A 21,087-nucleotide genomic window follows, 5' to 3' on the forward strand; every position below is an offset into this window, starting at 1 on the left:
ATGAGTTCTCAAAATTAAAAAAATTTAAAAAACAATACAAATGTAAAAATTTTGAAACAAAATGATATTTAACTTACTCTCCAGCTCCAAAGGCAAGACTTTCAATATTTCCTTTAATGAAGTACATATTTTCCCCAGACCATGGATAATGCTTTAAAAATCAATTACAGTAATTAATATAAAGGTGTGTTAATGTGCACACACAATATATATACTACTATTTATTTATATGCAAAAGGTGTGTTAATGTGCAAGTTATTTTTGTGATAAAATTTTAATAAATTTACATAAAATACCTTAAATCCATTGTAGAAACTGTACAGAAAGGATTCCCCAGTACCATAAAAATGCTCACTGATCTTAAGAGGACATGAAGACATGGCTCCAAATACCTATTAGTAAAAATAAATATAATATAGTATAAAAAATTAAAAGTTTGAATTTCATTTATAAATCATTTATTTTACTATTTCAATGTTTTTATAGGCCTTTTGTGATTGAATTCTTAATAAACACTAGTGCAAATATATTTTTAGACTTTTATATGTACTGGAAAGTGAAGAGAGAAAAAAAGGTCTTTGCTTTGAGGAGTGCTTTGAGCACTTAATGGTGATACAGGAAATATCTGTATAGGGAAACATTTATGTAATTTCTAGCAAATTTTAATTTTAATCGTGTATAAAACTAAGCATCTCATTAATCCCAATACTCAAATTAATTTAAGTATAAATTTCAAAATTTTTGAAAACAAGTTTAAACAAAACAAAAACTAATAGATTTTATTAAGATTAAGAACTGATGATATTACATTCTAATAATTTTTCAGTCATAGCACCTTGAATACAGCAAAACATTTATCCATCTGGTAGCAGTTACATTTTTTAATCCTGGTAAATTTCCACAAAAAAATCTGCATTAACACATTTATTTTTATTACATGGAAGTGATATAATTGTACAAGGGCATTTTTTTTCAACCTCTAATGGTCCTTAAACAAAGATAAGTGTAAATAACAAAATGTATTTATTCCCAAAAGTTAGGTACAAACATTGTTACTTTTCAACATAATAATGTGAAGATTGAGGCATTTATATCTATGGACAAGCTTTTCCATCCCCCTTTCGTAGAATGTTGCTGCCAGTGAATTCAGATGGCCTTAATGATGCTGTTCTGAAGATCATTAGTCTCAAACTTCTGCCCTCCTAGCCACATTTTCAGTTCAGGAAAGAGGTGTAAGTCTTCACACATTAAAAAGTTCCAAGTTGGGTGGAAGTCTTCACCACCTTTAAACATCCAGTGTATAGCCTAGATTTAGCACCGTGACTTCCACCTCTTTCCTGAACAGAAAAAGTGGCTAGGAGGGCAGAGATTCGAGATTAATGACAATCTTCAGAACAATGTTAGGGCCCATCTCAATTCACTGGTGACAGAATTCTATGAAGAGGGGATGGAAAAGCTCACCCACAGATATGATAAATGCCTCAATCTTCACGGTGATTATGCTGAAAAGTAACAATGTACCTAACTTTTGGTAATAAATTCATTTTGTTATTTATACTTGTCTTTTTTTTTATGGGCCATTAGGCTAAAAAAAAACCACCCTCTTAATAAGCATTGATAAATGAATAATTTTATTTGCTTCAAGTAAAAATATAATTTGCAAGTTACCTGCATGTATATATAATTACTTCATATTTTAGTTTTCTCCCTTTTGCATTTCATAATAAATGCTATTATCTAAAATATTATCAAGTCATTACAAACATATATGCATAATATTTAAATTTCCTTTTTAAAACAGAACATCTTATTTCAAATACAACTATGCAAAGCATTGTATGAAGTGATTTCCCATCTTTAAAAAAATGGATTTATTTCAATTATTATATAAATAGATGGAGTGGTGGCAGATTTTAGTACTTGAGAGGCCAGAGGCGCAACTCAATTTTGAGGCCCCCCTCTAAATATTTCACTACCCTTACACCTTATAGTGTGCATTTTATGTGCACATTTTTTACTCTGATAGACATTATATCAGTAGTCCAAAAAAGTGAAACATCAGAAAATAACATTGAAAATTAACAGATATAAAATTACAACCGCCTGGCTGCATTTAAAAGGTTACTGATGTTCAGATTGTATTAATTATGAGATTTAATAATTTTTGTACCAATAAGTTTCAAGTTTCAATAGGCAAGTGTTAAAAACAGAAAAATCTAGTAATCCGTGGATATAAAACTAATTTATTTTTAAATTTACTACTGATTTGTATTTCAAAAATCTAATAATCTACAAATAATAAAAATTTATTTGTAAATTATTATAATAGATTTCAAAATTGTTTGGTAAATAATGGAGGACATTTTGAACACTTGTTATAATTAATTCTATTTCAAGTATTCGATTTTATCTTTTGGGTTTTCTGGAAATACACTGATTGATAAAGTGAATAAAGAAATCTGATTTTTTGCTTCTGTAATTAATAATAAAAAAATAATAATTAAATAATTTTTTAAAATTTTGATTAATGAATTTTGAGGCCCCAGGTGTGCACCTCATGCACCTGTGCAGAAATCCACCACTGAATAGATAACTAGAATAAATATATACCAGATTTAATAAAACCATGTTTTTAAACAAAGAATTAAACAAATACTTAAAATTCAAAAACATTTTGAAATTATTTTGAATTTCAGGTATTTATTTCTGAAATTCAAAATAATTTCAAAATGTTTTTGAATTTTAAGTATTTGTTTAATTCTTTGTTTTTTGGTAGACTAAATTATTTTTAACACAAAACATTTATTAAATAAAAAATTTTGTCTAGTTGACATGTGGTAAGTATGTTCTGAGAAGTATCAATTCAAATAATCAATGATTCAGATAAAATTCTTTTTCCATACATAGTATAACATTCCTTCTGTAGTCTACATTACTTCTGTAATTTTTTTTTACATGTCATACATCAAAAAATTAGTTCTTTAAACTTCACAAACATAGGAATACTTTGAAAAATAAGTTCTAGTAACTAATCTCATTTTAGAATACATAAATAAATTATAAACACATGCAAATAACGTACTATATTCTGTCATTTGATAATATCCTGTTCCTGAAAATCCATCCTTACATAATCCGAATTTAAGTAAAACCAGAACTACTCTTCTTACCCATACAGTCTTATGGCCAATAATTAGGATGATGATTCTACTTTTGATACCACTTAAAAAGTTATTAAGGGAGTAATTCTTAATCATAAAGGAAAGAATATTAGTTTAGCTAATTTTGTTTTAATATATCTAGACTAATAAAAAAGTGCTTAATAATGATGGAAATTTCCTCCATTAAGAAAAGACTTTAGACTATAGATAATATATTTGTATTTTCATGTAGAGGCCTAATTCCAAAAACTAATGAAAATGCAAATTAAAAGATAAAAATCTTCTCCAATATTTCAATGAATTCTTTTAAGTTATTTTCCTAAATTCCAGAACAATGCTTTAATACAGTAAAGTACAAATTAGTAAAGATTTCAGATATTCAATTATTACCTAAATTTATACATTTTAACATTACTTAAGAATTTAATTTAAAAATACATATTACTACATTATAAATTATCTGTTTACCAGTAATCATATTTAGACAATGACTGAATTTTTTTTACACTCACTTTTAATCCCAAATTACTTGGAGTAAATCATTTCAAAATGCTGATAAGATACATCTTATTTTTATTTATTATTATTATGTTGGGTTTAGTGGGTTATACTCGGTTGACACCGGTGGCTGTGTACTATGCCGGAGTCAAGGCATAGCAACCAAAACACAACTAAAATTAAATAAGTGTGTCAGTGTCAGTATTCAGGAATTTCCTAACAATGTGGCATGTATTTAATATAGTAGCCTTCTGAAGTTTGATGTATGTATTTCTATTCAATTGTAATGTTCCCAGGCTTTTGTGTAGTGTGTGAGGTATGACACCTATAAAGGAGAGAACAACAGGTACAATAAGCACTTTATCCATCCTTCACAGATGCCTTATTTCCTGGGCAAATTCTGTGTACTTGCTAATTTTTTCAGTGTCTGTATTTTGTACATTGTATTTGGAATGGAAATGTCTATAATGTATGTGATTTTATTGTGTTTGTCAATGAGTGTGATGTCTGGTCTGTTGTGGTAAATTGTTTTATCTGTGATTATGGCTCTGTCGTAGTACATTTTGTGCGTGTTGTTTTCCAATACTGTCTGTGGAATGTATTTGTAGTATGGTTCGTGGATGTCTACTAATTTGTGTTTCTTTGCAAGCTCTTGGTGTATTATATTTGCTTCTTGACTATGTCTGTGTAAATAATCTGTCTGTGCCAAGAGCTTGCAACCAGAAGTGCAGAAGTGATGTGTTGTATAGTTTCTGGCATGATGTGACATTTTCTTCATGTGTCATTTGTGAGTGTTGTATCTTTGAGTATGTGTAGTTTCCGTAGTTTTTAGTATTTATGACCTGATCCTGTATGGCAATCATGAATCCTTCCATCTCCCCAAAGAGGCATCCACAAGTTAACCAGTTGTTTGATGCAGTTGTGTCAACAAAATCCTGGGCCATGTCATAAAGATGCCTGCCATGAAGTGCCTTTCAAGCCCACGATTGCTTAATGGTGTCTACGCTTTTTATACGTTGTGTTGTATCCATATGATGTGAGTGTAAGTTTAATGGTGTGTTATTTGAGTCTGCTAGAGTTACTGCTTTATGTAACTGTGATGTTTCTTGTTTTCTGTGGAAAAACTCTCGCTGTGACTAATTGTTTGCAGTGAAGGTTAACTATGTCAATCAGGCCATGTCCACCATCTTTACATAGAAGGGTTAATCTTTCTGAGGCAGATTTAGAATGATGATGTTTATGCTTAGCAAGTGTTGTTCTTGTTTTCCTTTGGAAAACAAGAACAACACTTGCTAAGCATAAACAACAATCATTCTAGGTCTGTGTGAGTCCAATGTATAACTCCAAAAGAATATGTGAGTACTGGGATGACATGTGTGTTTATTGCTTTAACTGTTTTGCATTTAACTGTGTTCTGAGAATAGCATTATCCTACTTTGGCATTCTTTAATTAATCTTTGCTTTACTTGTGCATGTTCTGTTAGTTTGGTCTGTTGGAATCCTAAATACTTGTAGAACTCGCCCTCTTCCATGGATTCAATAATGTCCCCATTTCCAAGTGCAAAATCTTCTTTCTTCAGGATTCCTTTTTCTATGTGAAGTGTCTTGCATTTATCTAGGCCAAATTCCATTTTTATGTCTTTGGTGTACAAATGTGTGATTCGTAGAAGTTGATGAAGTTGTTTTTGTGTGGATGCATAAAGTTTTATGTCATCCATGTACCTGAGATGCGACAGTGTATACTGTGTTGTTTTTTCATGTCTGATATTGTAACCATATTGCGTGTTGTTTAACATGTTGGATAATGGGTTCAGGGCTAAGCAGAACCAGAGAGGACTCAAGAAATCTCCTTGAAAAATTCCTCGCCTAATAACCGCTTTGGTTTGTTTGTATGGAAGTGTTACTAACCCTGAGATGTAGTGTTGTTCTCCAGTGCTGCATAGTGTTTTGAAAGAATGCAATGAGTGATGATGTATTTTGTACATGTGTAGAATATGTAGCAGCCAACTGTGTGGAACACTGTCGAATGCTTTTCTGTAGTCTATATATGTCGTGTGTGTGTTTCTGTGTTGTTTGTGTGCTTGCTGTAGAATGACTGAATCTATGAGTAACTGTTATTGTTATTAAATTTTTTCTTAAAATAGAGTTATTCAACAATTGGAATGAATTGATAAAACTTTACTTACAGCACCATTTGTATCTGAAATTGTCAATAAGACAGGTGATTCAACATTAGACATTTTTCTGTATAATGTTTTTAGACTGAAACCATGCTTTGATGTACTATAAATCAGAGTCCAACAATAACCAAGTGCTCTTGCTGGTAAATGCTTGCAAAGCTAAAAGGTAAAATTAATACATAATTAACATTCAAATGATTTTAAGTTTTAGATAAATTTATATTATTTAATGTTAGTTATTTTAATTACAACAGCAGTTTCTTAAGTTCTCTGGCATTCTCTGGAAGAAATTTCAATAAACTATATATAATCTATGTTGTATTGTGATTAAACTTTGTATCATTACAGCTAGTTCGTGTTTTGGGTTTGGTAACATATGACTGATTTCTTTTCTTCCCCACAGCCAATACAAAGATAATGAACCTAAAAACACTTTTCATATTCTAAGCACATGCAGTTTATGTCAATCTTATGTATACAATACATATCTCGACAACAACATTACACTATATGCACAAGAATCATTGTGAAGGTTGATTTTACACAAAAACATGTTCATTAATGGTTTTAATAATTTTTTGCACATTTTCAATCAATTGTAATACAGTATAGTCATGCACTGTATCATCATCATCTCATCTTCAGACCAATTAAACAGTATAAACAAACAAAAACAACACAGCAGCTTATGCTGGTACAAAATATACAGCAATGTCCAGAAAAAAGATAATCTAGCACCACTCTGGCCCTATAGGTGCTGAATAAAGCTGGATTCTACTATATAGTCAATGATTTTTAAATACACTTAATCTTATGAAATATCTCTTATTTTAAAAATTTATAATTTAAATTAAATATCAAACAAGCAGCCTTTCCTTTATCAGGTTATTACAGCTAAATACTTATTAAATAAATTGTCAAGCATAATTAGTAATTATTTAGCGTTATAAAAACACCCAAACACCAAAATGCCAGTTTGAAAACAAATTTGATGCAATGAAAACTTAAATTACTGCAAAAACAAGAACAGGAAAATAAATTAACTGTATAACTGCTAATAAAGTTAGTTGTGTATTCTCAAAAGGTCTCCAACAATATAATGAACTAAACTTGTAATCCAGCAAAAATTTTACTTGACATGTGTTTCAATTGAAGAACTAGCCAAGTAAAATAATTTTTTACAAGATTGACCCTTTATTATTATATTTCTATTAATTCAAAATATTGTAAATAAAATTATAAGTGAAAAATATAAACTAAAGATTTGTCACAAAATTCTGTATCAAATATGCTACTTTATACCATCAGCAATTGAAAAACTTTATGAAAAGCATCCATATTTGACAAACATGAAGGGTATTATTTTGTTACATAATGATGCTCAATTCCATGGCTACAATAACTAATCTTTGTTTTTATCAGATGGTAGTTAACTACTCAACATCTACAGATCACCACCTCTTTTGACCCCTTCAAAAAGTTTAAAAGAAAAAAATTTAATTCAAAAGCAGCTATCCAGAAATAGACAGTTTTTGAATCAAAATCTGATGATTTTGATTTATAAGAAAGAAATCTAAAAACTTTTAGATTGATGGAAAAAGAGGGACATTGTACATCAAATTAAAAATTTTTAGAATGTAAGGTCTTAAAACTTATAAAAGTTATGATATTGAAAACAAGTAAAAAAAAAGTCTAAAATGGAACATGAAATACTCACTTCTCTTTTTTCTTTGTCATTTAAAATATCAGATTGTTCAGATAAGTCTGGTAATAAAATCTCAGCACTTTCTGCACTTGGAGATGTATTAGATTCATTCATTGACAAAAACTGTTAATAATTATAAAATTTAATAAAATATTCTACAAACTGAGAATAACTGTGTGTGTCTTACCTCCCAATCTTCTTTTGTAATATTATTTCCCCCAAAATGATCTTCAACAACTTTCAAAATACTAAGAGGACTTGATCTAATTAATTTCATTGCACCTTCAAAACTTTTTCCAGATTCCTGAGTAATTTCTTCATCCAATAATTCAATATCATCATCTTCCTCCTCTTCATTAATAGGTATAAATCCCAATTTTTCTGGATCAATATCAGTGATATCTCCATACAAATGAGGTGCCCAATATTGGAAGAAATCATATACTTCATCAACTCTAAAATTAATAATAAAATATATAAGATTATAATTTGAAATATAAATTTTCTTATATTATATACTTTTTTCTTGTTTGTATAGACATTCTTCAAAATTTTTAATTTATAAAAAAGGCATAGAAAATATGTTTAATTTAAAGTAAAACATTCTATGAAACTATTAGTGAATTTGGATTATGATACAACATATTAGATTTTTGAGCATATATTTTGCTCAAAAATCTAAATCTATCTCAAATCATTTTTTATCTTTTGATACAGTAGCTGACCTTGAATAAAATATAACTTATCAAATACATTCCAGAAGTCATTTGGAATCTAATATTAAAAACAGATAATATCTGTCACATGGTAGTTGTTGGTTGACAGCCCTCTAAAGGGAAGCAGATAAATGATTTTACAAGATGATACTATAGATAAATAAGTTTTTGTACTATACATGTAAATCTTCTTGTAATAATAATTTTATATGTTTACAAATTATTATAAAATAAAAATTAGTATATGAGAAATATAACTTGCATTAAAAATTCAAAAATGACTTTATGTCAAAAGGAAAACAATTTTTAAAAAATGTTCTAAAATTAAAATATCTAACATTCTACAAAATTTGATGCTTGATGCAGGGCTCTAAGAGGCTGAAAACATTCCATTTTGTATTTAATTCAAATAAAATTAAAAATGTAACATGCATGTTACATTTTTAATTTATCTACTTCCAGCTGTTAGAGACTTTTAAGATACAGCTTTATTTTTCACTTCAAAACATAAAACCAAACCTTTATTTTCAGCTTTGCAATTTAGATATTAAAAATAATTTTAAACATTAATTAATACATTCAATATGTGTAGAAATGCCTTAAATATCAACAATTTTGGTTGAAACTGTTGACTACAGGAGATTTAGAATAAACACAGAAGAATAAAAATTTATAACCTACACTACAATGTCGTTAATAAATGTTATAATTTTTTAAAAAGTCATGAAGTCATTCTGATTTTCAATAAACATCTCTTATTAAACTTTAATTTATGATATGTGGAGAAAATAATAAATTAGAAAAATTTCAATTTTCGAATGAACAACACTTTTTTTTAATGTGAAATAAAAAAAACTTTATATGTATTGCATTATTTGATCATAAATTAATTTAACAAACAATTTAATTTAATATATATTTTAGAATAATTTGCAATAACATAGAAAATATGTTCAATATGATAAAAAATCTAAATTAGCTTAACATTTTTCTTTGATTATAATCACATCATATTATAATTACTAACAACAAAAACAAAAAAAATCTGTATTATGTTCTATGAAAGAAAAATAAATAAGAAAAATGACTTACTTATCACGAGAAATACTAAACCAATACTCTCTTTTCAGTCGCTTTTTATGATAATTTAAAAAAGGGCTAGATTTTGCAACTTTTTTATTAACAGGATGACCCATTCTCAAGCAGAGATATAGAGGTGGAAAACCACTTGTTGCTGGTCTTACTAGAGGAATGATTTCTGTATAAAGAAAATTTATCTTAAACATAAAAATATAATTATAAAAATTGTATCTTATTACTAAATTGTAAATTAGCATATGAAATTTTCTGATTAAAAAGTAAAATATAACAATAGATACATCAACCTAATTCAATTAGTAATGCCAAATGATCTGCTAGATTATTTATCAGACTATGACAAGGCTAATTGTTTTGTACCTAAACATTAAATTAGTGTTGTTATAGCCTGATAAATAATCCAATAGTTCATTTGGCATAAAGTTTAGATTAGTTGTCCTTTCTAAGGTTAGAACTGTTTGAATAAAACTTCATTAGATTAGTATAAAAACATTATGACAGAGTTCCCACAAATTTTTGAAGTCATTGATGGAAATTATTGACATTTCCAGATCAGTTTTTAAAAAATTTCTGACTTCGTAGCTATTGGCAGATATTGTACAATTGTATAATTTGGAAAAGTTTAATATTTTTTAAATGTAGCCTCCATCTCCACAGCTGCCTAGCTCTCATCTATTTATTATTTTGTCTTAATTTTTTTATTCTAATTTTATAAAGTAAAAAGTAACAATACAGAACTTTAACAGAAATAAAATTGCAAAAATATAAATGTATTTTATGGTAAAGTATGTGTTATCAAAATAATTAGGAAAACTGATCATCATTCACAATGACCAGGTTTTTATTACAGAACTACATGAATATAAAATACTGGAAAATAGTTATAAAAAAAAAATAAAAAGTTAGATTATAATAGAATTTCATAACACTGTACTTGTTAATAATATGAAAACATGTAACAGAAATTACAATATTTGTGAACAAAATATTCAATTCTTCTAAAGTTTCTTACTCTCTACTCTTTTCTGCAACTAATGCTTCCTCAACTTGTGATTTTAACCTCAATTATTTTCCTTCTTTTTCAAGTATTTTTTTATTTCTAGCTGGAGTTCACTTTTCAGCAGTCTTTCTTTACTTCAGTAAACTTCCTTTGCTTTTCTTCAAGAAAGTGCTCATAATGTCTTCTGGCAGATCAAGAGATCATCATCTTGTATGTGATTGGTATTTCTTTCCTGTCTCCAGCATCTACCACATCAAATTTTTTTCTGGGCCACAATATTACGAGCTCTTCATGCTAATTTTCAGCAAGAATTTTTAATAAATATAATTGCCAGGACAATAAAAAATATAAAAGCATTTACAGTTAGAACAATCATCATCACATCTGGTCCTTTTTCAACACCCCAGGAACACAACACTCTCTATGGCAGAGTTGTTCTTTTATTTGACGTTACTTCTAATTGTGAATATTCTTATAATTGATTTGTTTATAAAAAAATCCTCTTTTGACAGTTGTTTACATATAAAAATATTAGACTCTCTTTTACTACTACCCAAGTGTACATATTTTTTATTGTTGAACAAAATAGAAGAATAGAAATCATCTAATCCAAACCTGGGCATTTTATGGCCTGCCTACGGTCATTCATAAACAAGAAATGTAAATGAAAACTAGTTCCTGCCATGTACGTGCAACTTTTATTTATGTATGTACAGACATGTGCAGATGAGTGCTTACTGACAGACACTCAAAATGTCAGTTCATGCAAAAAAAGAAAGGTTTATACCAAATGACACATTTTTAACAAGGCATGGACTGCAAAATATTTATTTACAGAAGTCAAGGGAAAAGTTGTGCACTTAATTTGTGGTACAGAGGTTGCTGTGTTCAATGATTACAATTTAAATTGGCACTATGCAACCAAACATGCAGAAAAATACAAGAACTTGTCTGATGAAGAGCAGGTCAGCTCTTCATCAGACAAGTTCTTGTATTTTTCTCAAGGAGTCAGATGCTTTGCTAGATAAACTGCAAAACCAACAATGAGCTTTTTTCCCACAAAACTTCACATATCCAGGGATGCAGCTGCCAAGGCAAGTTATGCCATATCCCACAAAATCACTTGAAAAAGTCAACATTTTCTAATGAAGAGTTTATTAAAGAGTGCTTGGTGGATGCTGCAGCACTAGTCAGTGTAGATAAAAAGGAAGCTTTTGAGAATGTTCCCCTCTCCCAACACACTGTAACGAGAAGGATTGAGGACATTGTGCTGCAACTGAAGGTTCAAATCTCCTGCAAAGCAGTCAACTTTGACCTTTGACTTTTTCCTTGGCTCTACATGAGAGCTGACACCAATCATATACAAGATTGATTTTCAACCATATACATATATATCAACTAAAGTCCAAGTTCTAAATAATGTGGCTTCAAAAATGACAGGTATTTAATTCAAAATCTATGAAAAAAATTTTTTAGAAAATAAAATTCAGACTCAAACACAGAATATGGTGCTAAATGGGATATCCTATAGAATATATATGCAAAGTTAAAAAATTTACTATAAAATTGGAAACAAATCTAAGCATTACGTGTGTGCACTTGTGTGTAAAAAAAATTGTCTTAAAGCTTTTGGGGTTAACAGTAAAAATAATTGCAAGTGCTTTCTATTGATAACCCCCTAACATATATCACAGAAAATTATAAAAGCAGCAATTCTAACAAATTCTATTTATTAGAAAAAGACCATGTACAAAGTCTTAGTTGGAATTAAACATGTTAGTGACTGCTTGCAAACAAAGTACAAAATGTTGATGGTGAGGGTGCCATATCTAGACACTGAGCAAAGTCAAATCAAAACCAAAAAAGGGGAGGGGGAATTGGAGGAAAAAAATCAGTAACAAAATTCTTGGTTCTTTATTCTCATTTGATTCATATTTCCTTGCTTGTGTAGATCTTTTAATTCTTTTTCTTGACTAAAATAAAAAAAAGGCAGACTTTTCCTGTTTGTGGGAACACCTTATGATCTCATTAAATTATTTTAGACTTCTTTTTAGCAATATGTTACAACTATAAAATGAAAGCAATTGAATTTTTGTAATACTTTCAAATTTTATGACTTATTACTAAACACATTTCAAACATTACATTATTATTTTATGATTTATTCAACAAAAATACATAATATACGACAATCTAGACTAAGATTGTTTTTCTTGGCATATGTAAGATAGGAGGAATGAAACATTGAAATATTTTCATAGATGCCATTATTATGAAAATTAAATATTTTTACACAGTATAAAACTTTTTACTTAAGTAGATTATACAGTAAATATATTTTTACATTGTGTGTTCAATATTCAAATAATGCATATCTCGCACTTCTAAAACTGCAGTGTTTTAATTTCTTTACTTCCACAAAATTCACAAATTAACTTCCTAAAATAATTGTATTTTCTACATTAAATTATGTCCAACTATGTTAAACTGAATAAACAGAAAACACATTTAAAATACAACACAAGATTTGACGTAGAAATTATTTAATATAAGTTGAATTAAGATAAAAGAACAACAAAATTTTAAAGTTTGGAATTATTTACCAATAAAACAATTGCAGTAATCGCTTGTGAGTGTTTAGTTGTACTTATTATGCCCTGCTGAGCACAATAGTAATACCTATATAGTGTTTATAGGTTTAGGTGTGCAAATATGTAAATTGTCTACAGATACACATCATAAAAAACATGCCTATTTGTACAAATAGAATGATCAAATAAATCCATCAAATACAATGAATATCAGAAAAAGGTGATTAAAAAGTCATTCCACAATTACAAACATTTAAATGTGACAAAAGCTATGCTAAATAGAAATATTGATTTGTGGCAAAATTTAGACTGATTCTTAGTGTCTTTTGTCATAATATTACACAGACTAAACAGTTCAGGTGGCCCTGCAATCACCAGTATCAGAATGGCACCTTTACAAGAGGAAGGAGTGTTCTGGTGGTTAAAAAATTGCACAATTAAAAAAGCAAAGGCAACACTGTGCAAGCAATTTTCCAAAGTAGACCTGAACAAATCCATTCACTCTGTTTCAAATAAACTTAAGCACTGAGTTCCTAGATATGCTAAGGTTTTGGATAAATGCTTTCATTTGTATTCATATAAAGTGCAAATTGTAAAGCCTTCAGGCCTGATGATTGACAGTACTTTGCTGCTTTTGTGATTGATATCTTACAATGCATAGACACAAATAATCATTATCTGAAATCACATTTGTTTTTCAGATAAGACTACTTTTCACATCTTTGAAAACAGATAATGTCCATGGGAAAAATGGAAACCCAGATATTTTAGAGAAAGAATCTAAGAGTTAACATTTTGTGTAGCCTCATGCATAACAGGATAATTAATTTTTTACAGAGTCCACAATTATAGCAAACATACAAAAAAAACTCCATGTCCAGATGCAAGTACCTCAGTTTCAGTCATGGATGATATTTCAGTAAGATGGAGCATCAGCACACTAAGGATTATATACTTGTCAATTCCTACAAGCAATTTTCCCAATCAATGAATTGGGAGGAACACCAGCATTCAATCTCATTCACTGGATGTAACAGACTTTTTGATGAGGATATGTTAGAGATTTTTGATATCCATTGCTAATACAAACCTGAATACAAGGATAGCAGAAACCACATCAACAGGCTCTGAAAACCATTGAAAAAACATGGAGAAATTGCATAGTGACTATGTTCTCCAGACTACAAATGGAGCACACGTGTGTACTAACCCAGTAAAAACTTTGAATTGACCTTTGCTGAAAAATACCTAGTAAGAGTTTTTATACAATGAATGCTTTAATCTAAGAAAGATTTTATGACTGACTATCTTTAATATAAATACTGAAAATGTCAAATACATACAGCATTTGGCAAAGAATTATAAAACAAGTTGTAGTCTTATATATGAATATAATAAATTATTAGTAAAATGATATTTAAAAATCATTAATGATTATCAACAAAAGTTTTTGTACTAAAGGATTTAGTGAAATTTCACTACTTACCATCCAAAGATTCAAACAGATGAGATTTCATCGTATCATCCAAATTCATGCAGTTAAATGAAGATAATATCGAAGACTTTAATTTCCGAAGATCAGAATTTTCTTCATGACTTAAAGTATAAGACTGACTTTTATTTGCATCTATATGATTTAAATCTTTAATTTTACTTTCTTTGTTATAGTCATAATTTGTTCTTTCTGAAGTTAACTTTGATTGTTGTACATGAGATTGCAATGGGAATGAAAATTGCTTTGATATTTGTTCTTTAATGGTTTCTGTTTGTAACCTTTCTAAAGGTTCACAGCAGGAATTAGCCCGATGTACTTTTAACAGATTATTTTTATCTTGGTCAGATTGTTTTTTACTATCAGGCATTTTTTCTACAACAGAACACACCTGCTCTTTAACATTATCTGAACTTTTAATTTTACGTATCCTGGCTAAATTTTCATTATCTGCTTTGTTTTGGTCAGATTCATCAAATATTCTTGTACTTTCTTTCAAATTTAAGGATACTTGAGAATTAGAGTTATTAGCACCAGAATAACCTTCATCTTTCTGAGAAGGAGTGGGTTTTGGTTTTACATACATTTCAGGCTTAGGAATATTTCTTCTGAAATAAAATATTAATATTTCAGTAAAATATATGATTAAAACTTTAAAGTTTTTTGTAAATTAAAAATCTGGATGGTTCAGATATTATAATACATAAAAACTAACAATAACACACATGCACAAGGATGCAAAAGTTTAGAATAAAATCATCTAAATATAAAAAAATCCAGCAACAAGTAAACGGCAACATTTAAAACTTGGTGGCACTATTTGTTATATTTATTAAAAAGACTATATTTTTAATTATTATAAAATGAAATAAAGCTTAATTTTGAGGGTAAGGATGGATTTTATAAAAATTGTAAATGCTAATAACAAAATCATCATTAAATCTGACCCTACTGGAGATATGACAAAACCTCCATTTATCTCCCCCACCCTGTTAACCTTTAACCAAAATTTAATAGCATCAATTTCCCTAATATAGAAAGCTCCCTGCAAAATTTCAGAAATTTTCAACAAAAAGCACATGAGTTTGTAAAGTACTATTTTTAGTATCTTAGGAAACAGACACTAACTGTGGCTAGTAAAACTTCCGTTAACCTAATGGGTATTTTACGCGGATTCGAGATTAGTTTGCCACGCCTGGGCTTTTACGCGTGCACCGAAAAAAATTAGTAAAAATAACGACAAATATCAAGTCAAAGTAAAAGTTTCAAATATATTTAATTAGTAAATAGACTTTACTGTGTACAATTGTCTATAATCCAAAACAAAATTTATTAACGAAAATCAACAAGTCAACCCGACAATAAACTCAGCTACTTAGCTTAACTTAATATTAATTCCCCTTTGAAAATTCGACAAATCAAATACTTAGGAACTATGAACAGAATCTCTTATGAACTAAACGTCTATCCGTCACCTCACTATACTAGAAACCTGTTTTCTCAATCTTTTCGCTATTGTCAAATCGTCAATCGAATTCCTCTTTAACACCTTGGATCGCCTAATTCTCAATCTGGACTTCGATCAGGAATCACCTCGCTCTGGAATTCACCTCACTTTCTTCGGTTGATGTGCTGGTTTTATGCTGTGAGGTGACGTCACAACTCAGCTGGGTTACTCCCCTTATTTACATACTTAGTTTTCTAACATTAAGTTTCTTTCTGGCAGTTTTAATTTTCCGACAAAAGCTTATAAACTGTTTACAAAGTATTTAGCACAATTTTCTGGGATGTTATTACGGTTTAGTAAGTATTTCTTTACTAGTGAGTGTGGGGATTCCCCATCCATTTTTTTTTCTCTGCGGACTGTTTATTTCCGCTGGGCAGCGCAACTGCATGAGATTTTTTTTCCTACGGTGCTCGTTCCTTCGTGAGTTGGTTTATCTTCTTTTTTTCGTTACTAATAAGAGAGGGGTGGGAAACCTTTGTCCTAAATAAACATAAGCCCCAAACAAAATATAATAAAACAAAAAAATAACAATAAAATAAAAATAACGCTCAGACTCAGTTCCTTACAAGTTATTAAGCTTCAAAGAGGGTGAACAAAATTGTGCCCTCCCAAAACAAACAAACACACACACACATATATATATACACACACACACACACAAAAAAAAACCCCAAATTTTTTGCATTTCTCAACATTTCAAGATTTAGAGTCAAAAAATAAAAATCTGGGAGATCACTTTTTAACTGATATTTTCCCTCTGTTATATATATATATATATATATATATATATATTATATAACAGAGCTGGGAAAGTAAAAAATGAATTGACTTTTTACAAAATTTAGGGAATTCATTTAACTGCTAAATTGAGGAAACCAATTATTTTTGTTTTTAAATAATTACTGAAGGTTTTTGAATACAGTAATTATAATTTTTTTTCATAATATTTAAACACTAAGAATTTGCAGGTTTTACAAAACAATAAATATGAAAACATAATAAATTAGTTTGATTAATAAATATGCTTGGCACATTCATAATAGTCCTGATTTAATTAAAAACATAATGAAGCACTTAATAAGGTTAAGTTTTTCTCTCAATAAGCATTTACTCAATAAACTAGGCCATTTACCTATGCTGAATCAAGTGGGTTGGTAAAAGTAAGATTCAAATTTCTTAAATTCTCTGCACAAATTAAATAATAAGTGTGAAGTACTTGCTAAGTGCTTCAATGGGTAAAGTAATCAATTCAGCTCCACATAAAACTTATTCATGTTCCTCCCAGACCAACTCAAAATTTATCTTGTCATTTCCTAATTTTTGTCTCTATCCAGTCATACTTTTATCACAACTTAAAATAAAATGGGCTCCAACAACTCTGTTTCATAACAAAAAACAAATATTTTAATCTGTGTAGATATTTTTAAAATGGAAGATTCCATAAACTTTATTAAATTGATTTTCATCTTTACTGAAACAAAAACAACACAGATTTCATGCTCCAAGAAATTCATATATTTTGCATAAACTTCAATTTGTTAGAATTTAGGAAAATTTAGTTAGAATTTTTTCTTATATTAATACTACAATGTCAAAAATATCTTGCTATAAGTCAGGATTTAAAGAATTCCTTTAATTACATTATTAATTAACAATACTTATATTAATAAGGTATAAATTATTGTAATACTATTATACTTACGGCACTTCGTTTAAGTGAGACACAGCCATGTGAGCAATATCATAATAAATGGCAGCTCTCATTACCATATCTAAAGAGGCAATTACTCCATAATTTTCAACACTATGTTCCATTACTAAAGGATCAGATACATTAGGATCAAACATAATGGCATTAGGAGTCACTATTAGAACACCACATACAACTCCCTGAAAGCATTAAAATTTAGATGTAAAATTTTCAAAGCAAAAATTTTCTAAATAAAAATAGTTCATTATGTAGTTTTAAAAAGTTATTACTTGGCCATCTGTTATGTATCTTGACGATATTTTAAGGAATCTTGGAACAGATTCATTTTTCCCTGATTCTGTATGACTATTTGATCGCTTATCATTTTCCGTTACAACTAAAGTTGTTTCACAGGATACAGGAGATTTTATTTTATTTTCACCCTTAATATAAAAATTTTAATACATTAAGTACTGAAAGAAAAGATTTTATAATTAAAAATTTATTGTTTAATAACATTTAGATTTACATCAATGTTTTTAATAAAATATTACTAATATAAAAAATAAAATATAGAAAATTAAAAATGTTTTAATCTTCGTAAATATATATCTTAGATTTGTCTGTCTTGAAAATAAGTTAAACCAAATTTTATAATTAAAAATATACTCAAAAAAAAATTTAGAGTTTAAATATTTATAGCATATAAGTTGATCGACAAAAAGTTTTCTAATGCACCATTCTTCAATGTGCAAGGTAGAAACATTACTACTAAATGATCATATATACAGATGTAACCATTAAATCTTAGTTTATGTTGCATCATGGTAAAACAGTTAAGTTTAAACATAAATGCATCTTTCTCATTCCATACAAGGCAGTAACTAAATTAGAGCATCAGAAGATATCACACAAAGAAAGAATCAAATAAATTCAATAAAGTATTGTGAAATCTTATATAGTATTCAAAGTAAGACCTGGAAGAACCATCTTTATTCTTGCATTATGATAACACAACACCATGTTACAGTAAAAAATCAGCAAAAATGCTTAATCCTCTGGAAGTTGTGTGAGGTCAACTTCATTTGAACACTTGCCTGGAGTCTCACAGATGTCAATCTTTACCCTAAAACTGAAATTATTGGCATACATCAGAAATTAAATCTTGTATTCCTGAATTTTGTCTTCTTTCTAAAGATGTAAATACTTGTGAACTGAGTTTTTAACCAGGAATGTTTTCTATATGAGAAATTAAGCAATTGAAAAAATAATGCATAGATTTAAAAATTTGGCAATTTACCACATGATGTTGACTGCATAAGTTACTGGCTTTATAACTTAAACTCTCATAATTTCATCAAATAAATGCATTTGTCACAATGCCTGAATAACAGTTATGAAATGAACAAACATTTACATTACAATTTGCACAGTTTAAATTATTGAAATAATTTTTAAATTTTTATTGCACAGAGTTACATGTGACAATGCAATACATAAGTCACAATGCTGCAGGTAAGCATATTTGCAAATGCAATGAATTATTTAATTTTGTGAATAAAAACAATCTGTGGATTCAGCATTAAAATTTTTTATCATCATCATCAGTACTTTTTCATTTACATTATGAAATCAAATGTAGTGAAGATCACTATAATAACTATTTATAATAATTTTATCAACTTTTATTATAATATAAATTTTATAAAAAAACTTTACATCAATTCATAAACCAATATTAAATCATTGTTTGGGCCACCGATTTTATATTGGTTTATACATTTGCCTCATCATTTGAAAGTTAATTTAACTAGAATAAATTTCTTGCTAACATTAGTGCAATTTAACTTGAAATTGTAGTAATATTTTTCTTTTTAATTTGTAGTTTAATTTTGTTAAGCAATATAATTATTGTATATATATTTTTATAAAATATATATAAAATGAAATACCTTTTCTTGTACTTTTGGCAGTGATGCTTGATCTGATTTATTTTCAAGTACATCAGCTTTTTTTGGTACTAAAATTTTCTACAAAAAATAAATTTTACACTAGAAGAAAATCATTTAGAATCTTATTTGCTACATATATTTATCATTTATTTAATTTTAAAATGTAGAATGTTATAAATCTTTATTTTATATATTATTTGCATTTAACATTATATAAACAAGAATCATAATATGCAATATGCTGTTGTGTTCAAAATTTTATTTTACATTTTGCAAACAAAGCCCATTTGCAAAATGATAACATGCAAATAGTTAAGTTAATGTGCTATTGGTTACCCATTTAATTTCAATTAATAATATTAAAGATTGATAAACTGACTAAAGTAAGAGAGTTAAAAGTAGATGTTTACCTATTAGAAAGTGTCAGAATCTCTACTTTATGGTCAATAACTTAAGTTCTCCATTAAAATTTGTCCCATAACAGAGGAATTAATGGAATAGATTTTAATAGAGAATCTTATTATTTCTTAATGTGTGTCCCTTACTTTTATGCAAATAAGTTCAAAAACTATCATTTGTAACTTGTGACATCTAGTATGAAGCTATTATTACAAGAGGGTGCACAGCACAATATAAATTAATGCTTTTAGCAAAACCAGTACAGATCAAAACATTATATGAAATCAAATTATATTAAGGTTGCATGCCACACATCCTCCTGTGACAGCACTCCCATATTAGACACCATAAATCACCATTGTATAATATAACTATAATGAGATCTATATACAGATTTTGAAGATTAGTACCATCCAGTATTGATGTACAAGCTCTGCATCTATTTTTTTAATAAAATAAAATTTATGGTATATGAATTTATATAATGAATAAAAAAAAAACTTAGGTTCTCTTACAATTAAAATGAGAAACTGTAAACTGAATCAATAATTATATTTTTGTCCAAAGTATTTTATAAAGACCAAAAAGATCAAACTAATGTAAGGTGCAAAGGATATAAAACTATTTCCTTAGCACCTTTTACATTAAAGTGAGTCTCCAGGTCAAACTAATTTTATCAAACAAGCTTTTTAATTAAGAGCTTATTAGACTTAATTTGTGCAACATTTTGTTTATTTATCCATCATAATGACAAAAAATGCAGACTAATCACAGCTCTTATATTCCAAAATTGTAAGCTTGCAATAAGAGAAAAATCAAAATTTCACATATTAATAATTAATTACATTCAAAATGCATATGCATTTATGCAACTATTCTTTACTTCAATCCTTGCAAAGATTTTGTTACAAAAAATTCTTTGCCTAAATATTTCAAATTTTTACCATAAGAATTTAATAAGTTATATTTTGTGTTAATGATAATTTTTATCTCATCTTTAAAAAAAATTCAGCAAAAAGATAAATATTTTTTAATGGGAAAGTTATGCATGTTTAAGGAATACTAAGACATTTTAGAACAAAGTTAAAATTGCATATG

General features: G+C 28.3%; 1 protein-coding gene across 2 annotated transcripts in view; it reads right to left on the reverse strand.

Moving 5' to 3' along the window:
- The window catches only part of LOC136972404 (oxidation resistance protein 1-like), a 54,406-nt gene that overhangs the window by 1,956 nt on the left and 31,363 nt on the right, over positions 1-21,087 (reverse strand). Inside the window, exons 4-13 of one of the 2 annotated variants that reach the window (XM_067266997.1) lie at positions 19,591-19,668; positions 17,929-18,081; positions 17,651-17,838; positions 14,436-15,046; positions 9,353-9,518; positions 7,732-7,999; positions 7,557-7,667; positions 5,846-5,998; positions 297-392; positions 78-151 (exon numbers count right to left, since the gene is read on the reverse strand). In XM_067266997.1, the coding sequence (XP_067123098.1) occupies positions 78-151; positions 297-392; positions 5,846-5,998; positions 7,557-7,667; positions 7,732-7,999; positions 9,353-9,518; positions 14,436-15,046; positions 17,651-17,838; positions 17,929-18,081; positions 19,591-19,668 (1,898 nt within the window). Of the gene's footprint in view, positions 1-77; positions 152-296; positions 393-5,845; positions 5,999-7,556; positions 7,668-7,731; positions 8,000-9,352; positions 9,519-14,435; positions 15,050-17,650; positions 17,839-17,928; positions 18,082-19,590; positions 19,669-21,087 lie in introns of both variants that reach the window. The other variant, XM_067266996.1, reaches the window with a different exon arrangement.

Source organism: Centruroides vittatus, unplaced genomic scaffold (genome assembly GCF_030686945.1).
Source record: "Centruroides vittatus isolate TY-2023 unplaced genomic scaffold, ASM3068694v2 contig_290, whole genome shotgun sequence".
In the NCBI taxonomy this organism is placed as follows: domain Eukaryota; kingdom Metazoa; phylum Arthropoda; class Arachnida; order Scorpiones; family Buthidae; genus Centruroides; species Centruroides vittatus.